We start from the raw sequence: 17,716 nt of genomic DNA, 5'->3' as shown, positions 1-17,716 counted from the left end.
TGATATAGATTTAGTTTTTAAAGAACTCAACTATGAACATATATTCCTTGACTTAGATATACTAAATTGTGCAATATACTTAAATAAATATCCTTTCTCCCAAGAACTTATATCTGTTGTAGTACTACATGATTTGTTGTTTATACCCTCCATAAATAAGCCTCCATCAACATTTACGACAACATTATATTTAAACCTGAGCAAATCAATTTCAAAACGATAATATTTCTGCGCATTACTAAAGACTTAAACCCACAATTGATGGCCATAAGAGGCAAATGTTACGTTAAATTGCTATAAGTTCTCGCTTCGTCAAAATCAAGTTTTGTAGTCTTTGACATTTTGTTGGATAATTTGAAGTCTTTAGGCTGTCGTTTCGTGGTAAGGGCTTGAAGGACTTGCAGTGCATGCATCTATACGCCCTCCGTTGCTGTCCGACCCTTCCCCTTACCAGCGAATCCTATGGAATACTTACAAAACGGCTTACCAAGTCAGTCTGGTTTTGTAGCCCTATGCGCTCGGATCTCGGACGCAACGCTTGCTCAAACCGCCGAATTCCTTTTGCGTATTTTAAATTTCGAACTGCTTTGATAATCACCTTTGATTTTTAATTAATTGTCATGTGTTTTGTTTTTAAAATCCCGATGGCCAGAGACAACTTTCGACGAAGTTTGTCTTAAAAAGTTTTTCTTTTTTTACGTTTTTCTTTTCGACCAGCACTTTGGAAATGTTTTGTGATTACTTTGTTATGTTTGTTCGCTTCTGTGGTTATTGTTTAGTGTTCAGTTTTTGATTGCGATCGTTTAAATTGAAGTATTTTTGCGGTGAATTGTGGAGTGAGTTTGAAAAGTTAACTTTGAAGACAGTGAAATCTTGTGATTTTTTTGGCACTATGAAGCTTTTTTGGAAAGTTCTGTGCTATATGCTTCTACTCATCGAGGCTGTCGTGGGAAGTTGGTGGTAAGTCATTTTTTAAAAATAATTGTGTATTTAAAAGAATTTTGTTCTTCAACAGTCAGTCAATACTTAGTTAGCAACTTTTATAACCAAGTTTCTGCGCGACGGCGAAAGAATAAAGTAACTCTACAAATTAAATACCTGCAGTGGACGAAAAGAGAAAATAATAAAATCAATATTAAAAACATGATTTTCTTTATCAAGTTTATTAAAAATATGGATTTTTGTATATTATTTCAAGTAGAGTGCGACAGCGGCTATCAAACATTTTTTTATTAATAACTTTTATTCAAACTCAAAACTATTTATTTATTCAAATAATTAATATAATGTGTTACATAGAAGTGGAAGAAATAAAAGCAAATTGCGTTGCTCTGAAAGAGTAACACATTATAAAACAACATTTAAAGTTATTATTTCTCCTATTTTAATCGAAATCTAATAATAGTAAGAGGGAAACAGACGCGGTAACGGACTTACAATATGCAAGGATAGGCTGGGATAATTACTTATTTAAGTATAAAAAATATGCTGTACATGGTATTTAAAATCACGATTTTATTCAGTAAGGTACCTTATATGAAAGACTGTAATTGTGACATGTCATAAACTCCGCCATGTTCGTTTTTCACTGCAATCCTGGCTTATCTAAAAATAGTTTCCCAACATAAATAATTTCGTGTTTACATTTCGCTTTGTACTCAACATTTTTGTTTGACAGTGATTTGTGTGATTTACATAACTCGTCCGATATTACCCGGACATTATTATTATTATACCGGGCAGTTGATTCTCCTGGTCTTGCGTTTCCCATATATTGACTCCAGTTACAGGTCATAAAACAAATTAACTAGCTACATACTTTATTTATGGATGTATTGCAACCTCTGGCTCTGTCTACCCCGTAAGGCCCGCCAGTACTTTGTTGCTTGTGAGAAATAACTATAAATATAAAAATTGACGAGAAAAAAAGCCTGTGAAGGTCTAATTTCTGAATAAATGAATTGAATTGGAATTTAAGGCATAAGTCCTCCTTTTTAACAATCTGTGGGAGTGATTTCTGGAAAAAAAAAATTGAAAATTGACGTTAAAACTTATTACGTTATATTAATGACATAAGACGGAAAAATGTAAGGGCTTTTTCATTTGATCAATGAGAGCTTGTTCTACTTAGTTACTTACATATTATTATTAACTAAATGATATCCTCTGCAACCTTATTCAAATTCAAAATTCTTTATTCAATTTAGGATGATATACATCACTTATTGACGTCAAAATATTACTTACACTAAGTCTACTGCCGGCTTCCAAAGCGCAGGTGAAGAAGAAGCCGGCGCAACAAACTTCACCGCAGCCTTTTCTCCAAGGACGTCAATTAACAAATATAGGTCTTATATCAATAAAATTATTGAAAATTGTCACACAAAAATAAATATATATAAATAAAAAGCTAAATGTACAAAACGTACGTAATAATGTCATAAATCAACTACATATGTTATGAGGATACTGCACCATGCTTGGGTCAAACATTATTGTCATCCACATAATCGTCAGACTTGTAATATGCCTTTTTACAAAGTACTTCTTTAATATAATTTCTAAATTTTTTGCCATCATACCCGATTGCTACAGCGGAAGTCGCGAGTTCTATCCCTTTTCAGATCATGATGGATATTGACCGTCCGTTTCACTTGGGTCTTTGATATTAATGTGTATTATGTTATAAAATATAGTATTATCGAGACGGTATCCAGTAACACAAGTCTAACTTAATATAAATATGTGATTTGTCCATATATAATTATTTATTTTAGATAAAACGATGTCCATAATATTATATATATATATAATATAATATAATATTATCATTTTCATCATCTGCAGCCCTCCGTGTCCCAATGCTGGGCCTACGGACCTACTAATGATCACATAATATAATATTATGAGTCAATCTGTTTAAGTTGTTCCTTTAATTTTGAAATTCACAGCAGCTTTGATGTATGCATAAGTGAAACAGCAGTTAAACTTATTTTTGAACCAAGTTAGTTCGCAAATAACTTTCATTTTTTTTTTGTCTTGGCTCGTACCTCTGCCTCGCTTGTAAAGTTATAACTTACTTAATTTGAACTTTGAAATAAAATCTCTTTTTGACTAAATTGCACTAATGCTAAACACGTTTTAAATAAAATAAAAAAAAACTAAACAAACATACTTAATAAAAAAAAAAAAATAATAAAAAAAAACTAAACAAACATACTTAATAAAAAAAAAATATAATAAAAAAAAACTAAACAAACATACTTAAATCCTTGCTTTTTGTTACCTACAATTGATAAGAAAAAGACATTTGGTATGGTTTTCGTATCGATACTTCTTTAACTCATTTTAATGAATACAGAGAAAATGTTCCCGAGGAAATTTTACGCGGACGAAGCCGCAGGCAAACAACTAGTTAATAAATGTGAAAGTCTGTCTGTCAAGATTTCACAGCTAAACTGCTGAATTTTGATGATCTGTTTATAGTTGTAGACCCGGGATCAAGAATAGGCTACTTTTTGTTTCGATTCCACAAAAAGTGCACATACAAACTTGTGTTTGTTAAGTTAAGTTTGCACTGATGCAATTCAAAGAAAATGCATTTTTTTTTTCAATATTATTATTTAAAAGTAATATTTTTTTTTATATTGCCCGAAAAACAACAGTGCATAATAATACAAAACTGTATACATATAGATCAATTATTATAAATGAAGCGGTGGTGGTGTAATGTTTAAACGCCTGCCTGTGGATCGAAAGGTCCCAGGTTCGAATCCTACTCGTGCCACATGAGTTTGTATACCAATCTGACTCATATATGGTAAGGAAGGAAAATATCGTGAGGAAACCAGCACACTGGTTGGTTATTAACTTGTGTGTGAAATGGAGAAGGCAATGGCAAACCACTCCGTTACTAATGCCAATCTGACTCATATATGGTAAGGAAGGAAAATATCGTGAGGAAACCTGCACACTGGTTGGTTATTAACTTGTGTGTGAAATGGGGAAGGCAATGGCAAACCACTCCTTAATAATGCCAAGAAAGTTGTTATATGTGTTTAATTCCACGTAATGACAACGACCCTCAGCCATGAGGAATACGACTATGTAGATATGAATATAATAATTAATTTTTGTAATGGTTAATTACGAATATTTGAACTAATATGTAGACCACATCTAAACCCATTTGCCCACACTATATCCATAGAAAAATCTATTTAATGCGTTTATAGAATTTATAGTCCATAAGGCTAAATTGCACTTGGCCTTATTAAGTATTTTTATTGATCATTAATGGAGCCTTTTATTACTCAGTACAGTGATATATTCGTTTTAGGGTTCCGTAGTACACAAGGAATTCTCATATATAGCTTTGTAATCAAGGGATTGAGCTTGTGGCATTGTTTCACACGTTACAAAGTACGGATTGCTTTAAATCAAAATACGAAATTTGAATTCTAATTCAGCCAGATTACTAGATATAATAAATGTAAAGAGACCTTTTAATGCACAATTTTCACTTCTACATAATGAGTACCTACAGACAATTAACACATGTATAGAAAAAAAAGGAAAGTTCAATGCGTCGGGTATACGAAGCATTAACAGTACAACCAGCCAGTATCTAAATCACTATGTCCCACCTCAAAGGGCATTGGGCGAAATCTAAAAATAGAACACACACATTCCTATTTCAAACAACAATGTAAACGTTCCGTTAACTTCAAACGCACCGCCAATCATTTTACTAAGAATTACGTTCCGTTTCCGACATTAAATAAATATAAAATAATAAATTCAAAATGCTATTTCCTAAAGCCGTTTCATTTGTTAGAGTCGATCGATTTCGATTACGGATTTTCCTGTGTGTGTTTAGTCTATCTACTGTGTTGCCAGAATTAGAGAATATTTTAATTAACTCGGCGCTGGGCAATTTTCTTAATATACGGTGGCAGTGCAAGGCAAAATGGCGGGCAAACGTTTCTGTTCGTGTAAAACAATCGTAAAATGTGTAACTAATAGAGTAGCCGTCTCTCTGGTGCTGTCATAGAGTAAATTATTGTACATTCTGTACAGTCAACTAACTGTCAAGTTATCTCTATGTGTATGTAGGTAGTAATAACGGAGAATTTGTAATGATTTTAGGTTGATAATGATGTAGATGGTAAAACTATGTACCGTACTATTTCAACACGTGGGTACCTAGGTAGGTTGGTATTAATATAACACAACTTTTACTAGTTCAATTTATAGTTTATTAGCCAGAGTCTATTTGAATTTAAGGGCCCGGGCATCGCGCCGTATACTCCCTGGGTAGCTACGTCACCGGTTTTGGAAATCTACGAAAATTAATGTATAGGTATTTTAATTTTGGAATATTATTGATTTTCCTCTAAGAGTCTGAAACGTCATCATTAAAAAAAAAATTTCGGCCAGTTACAGGTGCAAAAACATTTGAATTCAAATGGCCTAATTTCTTTTTAATTTGCCATAGAGCTGCCGGAAGCAATACATCAACCGTTCAACATTCAGCTAATTGTATTACCACTTGTTGTTCTATTGAGATGGTCAGATAACGTGGATGAGTTTCGACAGCGAATTTATTTTGTTCATTGTTTATTTGAGCTTTTAATTTTTAATTACATATCCTCAATAAAACCGTGTCGAAATTATAGAAGTTTTTAACTCTTTTTTTACTTGCAGCTTTCAATAACTTGATTTGTTTATTTTTTGTTGTGATTTGTGACATACACAAGAAAAGAGAAACAACTTGATTTATAATCGATAAATTCAATTTGATTGTGATGTTTGTTTATCTCTAAATTGATTCGATAATTTGGACAAAATTTTAAAAGTAAAAAAAATATACCGAAGTGTTTTAAAAAGTTAACTATGTGCATTTGGTTTTAGAAATCACGAATATTATTTTCTGGAATTCATGGATAATTACATAAATTGGATCGTACATAAAACATTGAAAAAAAAAAATTACATTCATGAATACTTCATTCGTATGGCAATACAGTCTATGCCCATAAATTTGGGCGCGCTCACACCGTGGCCTATCGCAGTTCACAGAGGTGCAAAGGTGAGCGCAACGAGGCCGAAACTCGTAGATCGTGTAGACGGGCCCTTATCGAATGCCTAATTTATTTAAACTGTATAAATTTCCATCAGGGTTGTCACGTTAAAACTATAGTAAATTGTTTGTGGTCTCTTTTTACTGTTATTTTTATAAATGCTGAAGCTTCTTTTCTATTTTTTTTTATTAATCGCTGCATCTACTTAGTAAAAAAAATTATTAAATAAATTACAATCCAGTAAAAGTGAAAGATATATGTTACATTACTTTTTATATTAGAAATAAACAATAATTTTATTTTGAAAATGTTGTATCGATTACGCCTTCAAAATGGAATATGAATAATCCCTGTAATATACCAGAATGCGATGAGCACAAAAAGACACATTCTGACTATTTGACATTAACCACGTGTCCTACCGACAAAAGCCGACAAGCGTCGTAACAAAAACATTATATTTTAATACGCCATTTCAAAGAACTCGTTCGAAAATATTACAAATGTTTGGACCAACTTCACCCCATGATTTGTATAATAACCCTATTATGTTTTAGAGCACATGTGACGGCGTATCTCTCGGCCAGATTGCGTCCAATTCAATTTGCCATCGTAATATTTCACACAAAACACGCTGGATAAAATCATTTATAAAGGCGTCACGAGGCATTTACATGTCTTTGGGTTAAAATTGCAGGGTTTCCACATGGCCATAATTGTATAAAGATACTTTTATCCATTGAATCGTTCACTCGCGTATAACTAATACTAAGTCCTATGGGTCACAAAGGACCGGAAGTTATGAAAATAATTTGGAAATCTTTAAAAAAATAAAAATGAAGTAAAATGATTAAGAGATCTCTAAAGTCACTTTCTTTAAGTGAAGGAAATATCGTGAGGAAACCTGCACTCTAGTTGATAGTTTATCAGCCAGTATTTGCTCTCCACTCCTCAACCAAACCACTTAATATCGCCCAGAAAGTCGTTGTATGTGTTACATGGCTCAGGATCGTGGACATTATGTATGCATACATAATATGCATATGCGTGCATCGCGACAGTAATAGTAAATAATATTAATTTATTAGGTACTATTTCTATTTTTTATTTTTTTTTAGTCTATAGTGTGATATGGGTCATGTATTTTACAAGTGCCTGCAATAAATGATTTCTTATTATTATTATTATTATATCTACAGCCATTAGAAATTTGACTATAAAAAAATAGTTAAAAGATTAACTTTAACATTAAATATTCAAATCATACATAATATATTGAGTTAATTGTTACATATCACAAAGGTTTATTTGTGCCAACCGTAATATTTCATTTACAAAGATAACTTTAATTTGGGGCTGGCCGATAAATATTTTTATGTTAATTAGTCCGAAAAATATCGGACATTTTTATTTTCATTCATAAATGTCTCGGATCAATTTGTTGACATTGAAAAAGTGGGTATTTCGGTCGCCGTCAATTATGTAAAATTTATATTCGTTACCTTTTGTAAAATATGCACTACAATTAAGTTTAATTAATATTTTTGTTTACCATTTAACGAGTTAATATGTAGTTCTGTAAGCAAGACAAAAAAACATATCTAACAAAATCTCTTCTATAGAAGACATTTAATCATTCCACAAATAAACAACACAAAAGAAATATAAAATGTTATATAAACATAACCTGACCCTCCCAAATTCAATTTTCAATAAAGTATGTTAGGAATAATATTCAGTTTTTAAAAAACTTAAAAAAATAATAATTTCTAACAAAAAAAAAAACACAAAGTGGCAACCCTGTGATCGCCGGAGGGCTAGTGCACATTGGCTAATTTGGTGATGTTATACAAGTCGCCTCACTCTTTAGTCTGCCTATTACAATATTGGACTGGCATAGTGATGGGCAATATTTTTTTTATTTCTTCTAATCGAGCTTTTAATTTTTTTTTTAATTGTAAAAACAGCTTTGTCCTAAATACATGTCACTATTTAATTAATGTTGAAAATATTTCATGACATGAAAAATTCTGGACTCTAGTGGGAATCGAACATGACTTTCTGGTCTCATTAAATATTTTCGAAAAACAGTTTAATTCCTCGAAATATTTAGATTCTACTAGTCATCGAGTAGTTTATGATTATAGGGTAATATAAAATGTATAACAAAGAGATTTATGCAAAAAAATACATATAGGTACTACACGTACACTTTTTTATCATAAATATATCGATCAAAATATTACTAGCCACTACAAAGAATTATAACTAAGGAATATTTAGCTGAAACAAATATCTATACTTACTTATATATTTATTGAAGCAGTCAAAAACCCTAGTACCTTATTAACTTTCTGATAAATTATACACAGTTTAAAACATTAAATATCGAAAATACCATAAATTGTATTCAACGCGTCATATCATGTCCCATCACTAGCCCATATGAATATTTAATTTCACCCCTTTGGTCTTGTTTATTTATTGGCCGTATATTTCACAACCCTGGGCGATTTGCATTCGTTACCCGAATGCTGTGTTGTCAAAATGGGGGTGCATGTGATAGTTTTGGGGTACCAAGTGCATACGGTAAGATTACTCATGTTAGTTTATCTATGAAACATATTGCTATGCTAAAACAGCCCATATTTCAACGGATTAAGGCATATTTAAGATTAGAACTTATTTTTGTTATAGTCTAATAATATTTATTCTCTGTGTCTATGCATAAATTGCTGGCAACTTTCTTTATATTATTTGCACATCACTTTTGAATTTCGAATAATGAATGTTCGAACATTGTTCATCCGGCTGGTTTGATAATAGATATTCCTGCCAAGCCGCTACGTATTATCAATATTTTTAAAAATATGATATCTCTGCATGACATAGAATATTACGCAAATCTCAGCGCAGATGGCGATACTGATACAACTAAGGTACACAAACATTGCCAATGGAGGCAAAAAGCGCCAATTTTCAATATTGTTGCAGATTTACGACAAAAATATCTTCTACGCAAACGTAGTGCGAGTTTAAAGGAAAAAGGAAGGATAAAGTGGATTATCCTGAAAATAGGTAATAACACTATTTTAGGTTATGTTCTGCATTATTTAGTCAACTGTGGTCATAAACTGATATAATCTGAAATCTTCTGATTTTGGCTGAAGTCTTCAGTCAAAATCAAGTGATTTTGACTGAAGATCTTACCTGTATAAAGTCCATATTTTAATAAGTGTTCACGTGTGAATTGTTCCGAGCTTTTATTTACTGGCTCGAAAATTTTACAGCGTGAGGCGTATTGCTTATTAGTTTTCGAAGTTTTTTATCTTATGGAAAACGAGTTTTCCCAATGTATCGACACCCGAATATGCTACATTGTTGTATATTTTCACAAACGAATGCTTACATAATGACAGGATTAATAAAGTACTGTAAAAAAAACGTTTTTAATCGACATAACAAAAGGCGGCAAAGCTTATGTGTACTTCACATACAGTGCTGTACTCTGGCGGGATAAATGTGAAGTAATTCGGATTGTTTAAAAAACTTCTACTTTTAAACTTTATGGCCGGTTTTTGTTTAAATTACAATGGACGCCCTCTGTCGCGCCAAAAAGGCAATATTAAACTCCATTTCATTTATTGGAGGAAAGCAAATACTAATAATATTGGCTGGCGGAAACTTTACGTTGATCTCAGCAACTTTTCATATAACTCGGGGTGTTTAGTTTCTTCTGTTTGACTTTAAAAACCAAACTGGAACGGAACGGTTTAAATTCAAAATGACTGACTTATTGAAGGCGAAGTTTGAGTTTGTTTGAAATAAATAGTTGGGAATTTATTTGAATTGATCATTGAACTGTACATTATACATACCAATTAGAGCATATTTGAAGCTAAAGTTTGTTTTCTCTCTTTCAGTCCATTACAAAATAAAATAAGTGCGACAGTGACAGAACATACTTTAGCTTAAAGATGCTTTACCTTTTTTATATAAATAACAGAGTACATCTCGTAGAATTTGATTGAATAATTATTTTAAAAAATCAATATAATATTTTAATGACATATTTTACATTATTAGTGTACCTAATGGTAAATGGAAGCGGTGCTGGTGTAATGGTTAAGACGCCCGCCTGTGGACCGAAAGGTCCCAGGTTCGAATCCTACTCGTGCCACATGAGTTTCTATACAAATCTGACTCATATGTAGTAGTTTTCATCGACCACCACTTGCTTCCGGTGAAGGAAAACATCGTGAGGAAACCTGCATACTGGTTGATTATTATTAACTTGTGTGTGAAATGAAAGAAGGCAATGGCAAACCACTCCATTAATAATGCCAAGAAAGTTGTTGTGTGTGTTTCATAACACGTAATGACCACGACATTCAGCCATTGAGGAATACGACTATGAAGAAGAATGGTAAATAATAAAAATAGGTATTTATTTTTCAAACAAATGTCAATTCTGTTCCGTGCGCGTACTTGTTTGTCTTGCTCGTATAATTTTGTACAATTCAAATTTGTGGTTTAAACTTAAATGATATATATTATCATAATAAAAAAATATCTCAGATGGGTGCTTCCCTTATATTTCATGCACCATTGAAGCAAATAATATATGCATTTTCACATCCCTTGTCATTTAGTTCAATATTTTAGCATAATTTTGGAACAGCTGTTTGTTAGGCGATTACACTAGCGCCACTTCACATGTGATTAATTTTTGGAGTTTCAACTAAAAAGTCAGTAGATTTTTGAGTTTATCGCGAACAGACAGACAGACGCGTTAGAGGGTTTTGTTTTATAATATGTAAGGATAAGGATACTTAGAAGCCAAAGACCGCGCCAAGTGAAAAAAAAAGTAGAAAAGCCCTGAACATCGACGCTCTATAGGCGCGGGAGAAACTGGGAATTCGCACAGATAGGCAAGGAACAGTCAACAGCAAATCAAACCAAATTCATTGCAAACTCGCCGCCATTATAGCACCATAGATGTTCATGAAGGGTAACTTGGTGTACTGTCGATTGTACAAAGGCATTTTTTGAGTCTCAAAACAAGAAATGAGACTCAAAAAATGGAGAAACTGTTCAACATTGTTGCAATTATGTACTTGGCTCCGACCATTGTCGTTCGACCGTTAAACTTTCTACTTTGGGCAGTTTTGTATCTTATTTTATTGATCTGCCAGATGGTCTTGATGAGATAATTCCAGTACAATTACAATGCGAATTTGTGTACAAATTTTAGACTAAAAAGGCGTTTAAAGACGTGGTGCGTTTTAAATTAGATCCAATATATTTTCTGATGAAAGAAATGTCAAAAAAGAATACTTTCGTTAAATATATACATGTTTAGCTTCAGTGAGAATTGCAGAATAAATCTCTCGCTTATATAATCTTTTCCCCGGTTTCTTCCTCAGCCGTTGAGCGTCCGGGCCAATGGTCCACTTTCCTATTTTTCGTCTCCACTTCACACGGTTGTCCGCAAAAATTCCATACATGGGATGTTTGATTCTCATTCTCACAGCGTTTCTTGGAAACCCAGGAATTCTACTCGAACTAAAACACGCTTTACTTAGAATCGTATGTATCGGGTATTTTACTCGATTAACACAGGATAAAGTTGTGTATCGTTTTAAATAAATAAATATAAATATGTATAGACAATTTTTTTTTATCTTTTACACGTTGATTTTTACAAAAAAGAAAGTTAAAGACTGATCATTATCATTATTGTTTACAAAAATTAAGCCTGATATGATATTTTATTTATATTTCCGAAATAAAAACATAAAATAAAATAAAAGGCTGCCTTTCTAACCAAAACCTAAAAATGGCTTATGAATTAAGTATTTCCTTGCCTTTTCCTTACATATTATAAAACGAAGTCCTGTGTCGCGTCTGTCTGTTCGCGATAAACTCAAACTGCACGGAGCAACGCTTTCAAGCGGTTTTCACCGATAGATAGTGTGATTATAAATAAGACAAATAGCAAAATAATATATTTCTCTCATCTGAGCGTTTTCATGATTACATCCACCACCATTAAACGTCGGAGTAGGTACTTTTTATCACCACTTCACGGCAAAATAATATATTATCCGAGTTCAGAATTTAGACCGACACTAAAATCAGTTATCTAACTAGTTATGTACCTATGTATATTGAATTGCCTGTCACGACACGTCAATGTTGATAAATAAATATTATTTACTATATTTATTTGAAAAACACAGGGTTACACACAGGTCTAAAATTACTTTTAACTTGGTCGCATTTTACAGACATAAAAAGATGATTTTAAAAGCTGAATCGCGACGTACACATACCGACCTAATTTTAATTTATTAAAATATTTCCAAGTATAAAAAAACTGTGAAATTATCACAATATGAATCCCCACAAAAATATAAATCTACCAGACCACATTATAAACATTTTATAATCATTATATCGAAAACATAAATCGAATGAAATTATAACCTCAAAAAAAAAAAAAAAGAATACTGTTGACAAGCTCTGACATCATTTAAAATTAATAGGGGTTTTGGTAATCGGCTACCAGGGTTGGTGGCCTAACATATTATGTCTTAGTCATAAAATAAAAAAAAAAAAACGCCGTTCGGATCCTTCAACGTGTGAAATATATGAGTAATAAAATGAAAATGGATTTTTTCAAGGATTTAGCGGTCGAGTGGTTATAAGCATAGATTAGGGCACAGATTAAATTACTGATAGTAAAAAAAAAAACGTAATAAGGATTTGTATAGTAATCCAAATTTCGTTTTTCCTCTAAGTAGATAAAACAAATTGTCTTTTATACCTGTTTCACTAATTAAAACATAAGATAAAATATGATTTGTCTCTTTCTGTCAATAGCAAATATTGGAAGTGCGATAGGGACAAACATATTTTGGCGTAAAGAATGCTTTATCTTTTTTTAAAACGGGGTATGTCTATTACAATTAATAAAATGGCGTGTGGTCCCGCCCTAGAGTGGTACCACTCCATATCCCCTCGTGGATGTCGTATGAGGTGAATAAGGTACACATAGGCTTTAGTGACAAATAATAGAATAACTGTTATTCATTAAAATATATAGGTATCTTCAACCGATTGAGCTGAAATTTAGCACACGCATTTAGTTTGGATGACAATACATTATGATAAACATGACCTTAAAGTGCACCCAGGAACGGCTCCAGACATGGGAAACTCCTCAACGGTTTACTGCACGGACATGATTTATTGTCACACATTGAATCAGATCTCTTTGACAACAATAAAAACTTGTGTCAAAAAACTTATTTTTTTTTTTCGTAAAATTTTTTTTATTTAACCTGTGCTTCAGGTTGTCATTCAGTTAACTTTTTAAAACTTTTTTTTTTATAATCACCACCTCCTCGCCGCCACCCAAGAGCAAAGAGCGATTTTCATCAATTTTTTTGCTCCAAGGACTACCGAAGAAGTTATTACAAAGATAAGATCCACTCAATTTAATGTGAAACCACTATTAACGCGAGACTGAGCGGAATTTTAATACTTAATTTAGCTTCGACGGTACAATGTTTCGTGATTCACTCATCTTTGTTGCTTGTTTATGTTCAAACTAGCTTTTGTCCAGGTTTTTATTCTACCTGTGTACCAAATTGATCGATCGGTCCAGTAGATTTTGCGTGAGAGAGTAACAAAACTTATATACATCCTCAAAAACTTTAGCATTTATAGTATTAGTAGGATAGTAATATTAACTTAAAGAGACTTCGGGTCAATCTTAAAAAAAAATTAACTCGTTCCATCGTGTTTTGGAAACAAGGATTTTATTCGCAGTAGAGGCTGGCGGATTAAGAATAAGGTTTGTAGCCTTTTTAGGACAGGATCTCCACAAGTATTAAGTGAAATAATTAAGGTTTTATGATGAGCCCATCAGATCATGAACAGTCCGGTCCAAAGGTGGCGTAGTTGATAAATATATTGCCTTGGTAAATATATTAAAAAATCCGAGGGCCCCTTCTTAAACTCTCTCATATTGTGTGTTGTTCGCTTAGACCTCGCGAACACAATAAATTTTTACAAAATTGTGAATAAATTGAGAAACGGCCTAACCAATTTTGGTTGCTACATACCTTTTAAATTTCATCAAAATGAGACCAACAGTTCGAAAGTTATCACGTTACAAACATACATACAATAAATGTATTTTTGCCCCAAGTAGAATTAAAGTAGAATTATAGTAGAGTTGTTGTAGAATTATAGAAGAATTGTAGTCACAAAATCCGGAGTGTGCGTAAAAATAAACCTTAAAATTATTTTCGAAAGAAGTTTCGGCTGTAATTGTTATTAAAACTGTCCGCCTGACTGATCTCTACTCTCTGTGGTAATGCTGTCGTTGTCTATTAGCTGCTAAGGCTATAAGTCCCATATTGGAGTCATTTTATAAGCGGCAAGGTATATAGAAGACCGGCGACGTCGCCACAAGTTTAATGAAGTGAAAAAACTTTAATTTTACCTTTATAACTTTACTTTATTAATTTTACTTTAATTTTTGTGCCGGACAGAGTCTGCAAATCTACTTTATTTTCTGTTTCATAATGTCAACTTTGTGGACGCAATAAAATATTGAGTGTATTCAGTTAAAAATAAAATCTAACACTGGTAATTCAATTCAATTCGTTTATTGCCATTCATATTGTGTACAATATGAAGTTCTCTTAGCTAGCTAACACTGTTTACATAAAAGGTACAATAAGAACCCAGCCGACAAGAATATGGAACGGCATGCGGATTTATTATAAAAATTAAATTTTAATAGTTACTTATATGCATGCAATTTCTATTATTAATAATATATAATAAAACAGCAATAAGACAGTCTGAATGAAAGAATAAGTAAAAAACATGTCGCTGCTTCGAGGGCCCCTTAGCTAGGCGGCCCCGGGCATCGGGACTTCTTGTCCTTTATTAGCTACGCCACTGCAGTCTAACCACCTGATAGCCGTCCACTGCAATTAAGGAGAAAATTAATAAATGTTGACGACCACTGACCGGGATCCAATGAAGTTATGAAAATTATACACTGTTCATATCATAGATATGATTATCTTATCTGTGGTGTATCTTTATAATTTGTCGAGTCCTAGCTTTTGCCCGCGGCTTCACCCGCGTTAATTTTCCGGGGTGAAAGGTACCATACCTACGTCCTCTATGAATGGCAAGAAACGATTTGATTTGAATTTAATTGATTAAAAAAGATCCTAACTAAAAGCGAAAATAAGTTTGTTAGTTACCTCGTCACGCTCTATCTACTCAACCAATCTTCTTGAAATTTTGCATACATGTAGTTTGAAGTACGGAGAAGGACATAGGGGCACCTTTCATCCTGTAAAATAATTGTTCGTGGAAGGTTTGCGCGGGCGAAGCCGCGGGCAACATCTAGTTTCAATCTCAAATTTTCATCAAAAGCCGTAAAAGCATGACCAGTGTTCAGGTACGGATGTAGACAATCACATATCGATTACTAACAATATAATCGATAAAAACCGGCCCTTCATCGATTACCATAAACCCGTCAAGTTCAGTGTCTGGTCACTGTCACTCCTGTATTTGCGCATGAGTTCCGTTATCGACAAATACTATTAGGCGTAAACGACTTATTAGGGGTCTTCCACAATGCAAGTAAATATATTATGAATGTGCATTGTTTTAGTTTGCTTGTAACATCTTAAACCTTGAGGTCTTTCTTTTTCTTTTTCTTTTTCTTTTTCTTTTTCTTTTTCTTTTTCTTTTTCTTTTTCTTTTTCTTTTTCTTTTTCTTTTTCTTTTTCTTTTTCTTTTTCTTTTTCTTTTTCTTTTTCTTTTTCTTTTTCTTTTTCTTTTTCTTTTTCTTTTTCTTTTTCTTTTTCTTTTTCTTTTTCTTTTTCTTTTTCTTTTTCTTTTTCTTTTTCTTTTTCTTTTTCTTTTTCTTTTTCTTTTTCTTTTTCTTTTTCTTTTTCTTTTTCTTTTTCTTTTTCTTTTTCTTTTTCTTTTTCTTTTTCTTTTTCTTTTTCTTTTTCTTTTTCTTTTTCTTTTTCTTTTTCTTTTTCTTTTTCTTTTTCTTTTTCTTTTTCTTTTTCTGTTTCTTTTTTAACGATAGTTATAACATTGTTCATGTTTTCTACAAAAAAATGTTAGCGAATTAATTCAAGATACAAATCGACCGGTTTTATTCGCAAATTAGTAAATACTTAATCCACAATGGCCAGATATTTTCAAAACAACTTTTACAACAGCGTAATATCGAAAACACATAAAATTAATGCAAATATCGATAACTAATTTAGCAAAAGCGTCATTAAAAGCAGTTTCTATACGGTATTGTGACTCATAGGTCGTAGAAAGACACAAAAATATACATAAATAAATACTTATAACCTTAAAATTACAAATACGAAAGTTTACCGACGGACCTTCGTATATGTTTGATGCAAAAATCCATGATCTGTATTAGGTAAACTTGGTACAGTCAACAGCTAATCAATCTAGACAAAATCATTGCTGATTCGCTGGACTCGATTCGATGGACTGTTAAAATGTTTAGTCAAATCATTTATTCAGAAATTAGATCTTCAGGCAGGCACTTTTTCTCGTCAATTTTTATATTTATAGTTATATATGCATTTTAGTACGACCACTGCTGAGAAGAAATGCCGAAAGAAACTCATTTGAACAGTGTTGGTCCCTATCATGCCAGAAGGGTTTACCATTATTGTTTCTTACAATGTTTTTTTCTAATAATATATAAAAGTACATAATGTACATAGTCAAAAGGTATATCAAAACAGATTATGATTGTGATTGTGATATATTGATGTGAAATACAATTAACTTACACAAAAATATATGAGAAACGAGATGACCAGTTCCCTCTGGCAGCACCCGTTCACGAGTTGATGCATGGATCAGCCATCGCGTAGCTCAACCATAATAGAGGGAACCTCACGACCCGGCCCACGACGTCACTACAAGATTGACCCTTTGAGTGAGCATGACACAATCGATTCCCATGACTTCATAAATACAAATTTTATTCGTCGAAATAGAAGTATAATTCAGACACTTGAACATCACAAATCACGTACATGTTTTACAAATAAAATTTAAATGTAAAAATATATGCATTATTATAATAAAAATAAAAATTATATACAAAAAATAAAATAAAAAACAGTAAAATAAAAATAAAATAGTTACGTAAAAGTTACATTTTTTAATAGTATAGTGGGCAAACGAGCATGCATGTTGCTTGATGGTAAGCAAAAACTACAGCCAATGGACACCGGCAAACCGATACGGGTCACTGGTGCGTTGCCGACTTTTGAGAAAGCGATAGACTATACCCAAATAAATATTTAGTTAATTTAGTTACTTTTATTTGTTCGATCATGTTTTGTGGGATGATAGCACGCTCTCCATTTAAATTTGCATACCCGTGGACGGTGAAACATGTAGGATTAAGTTTTTCTTTTAACACCACATTGTAAAAAAATTTAAACTCATGTTTTTGTAAATATATAATCTTTGTTTTTATATTCTTGAAAATAGTCTATCTCTTTCTTCAATGTTGAAGCTGGAACACCGCTGAGGAAGTT

General features: G+C 32.4%; 1 protein-coding gene across 2 annotated transcripts in view; it reads left to right on the top strand.

Moving 5' to 3' along the window:
* The first annotated feature begins 484 nt into the window (after positions 1–484).
* LOC128680739 (protein Wnt-1-like) overlaps positions 485–17,716 on the top strand; it is a 72,794-nt gene continuing 55,562 nt past the window's right edge. For both annotated transcript variants that reach the window (XM_053764096.1, XM_053764095.2), the window contains exon 1: positions 485–960. In XM_053764096.1, coding sequence (XP_053620071.1) covers positions 893–960 — 68 coding nt within the window. In that variant the 5' untranslated portion in view covers positions 485–892. The remainder of the gene's footprint in view (positions 961–17,716) is intronic.

Source organism: Plodia interpunctella, chromosome 25 (genome assembly GCF_027563975.2).
Source record: "Plodia interpunctella isolate USDA-ARS_2022_Savannah chromosome 25, ilPloInte3.2, whole genome shotgun sequence".
Taxonomy (NCBI): Eukaryota; Metazoa; Arthropoda; class Insecta; order Lepidoptera; family Pyralidae; genus Plodia; species Plodia interpunctella.
The sequence above is the reverse complement of the archived record's forward strand: the minus strand, read 5'-3'. Positions and strand labels throughout refer to the sequence as shown.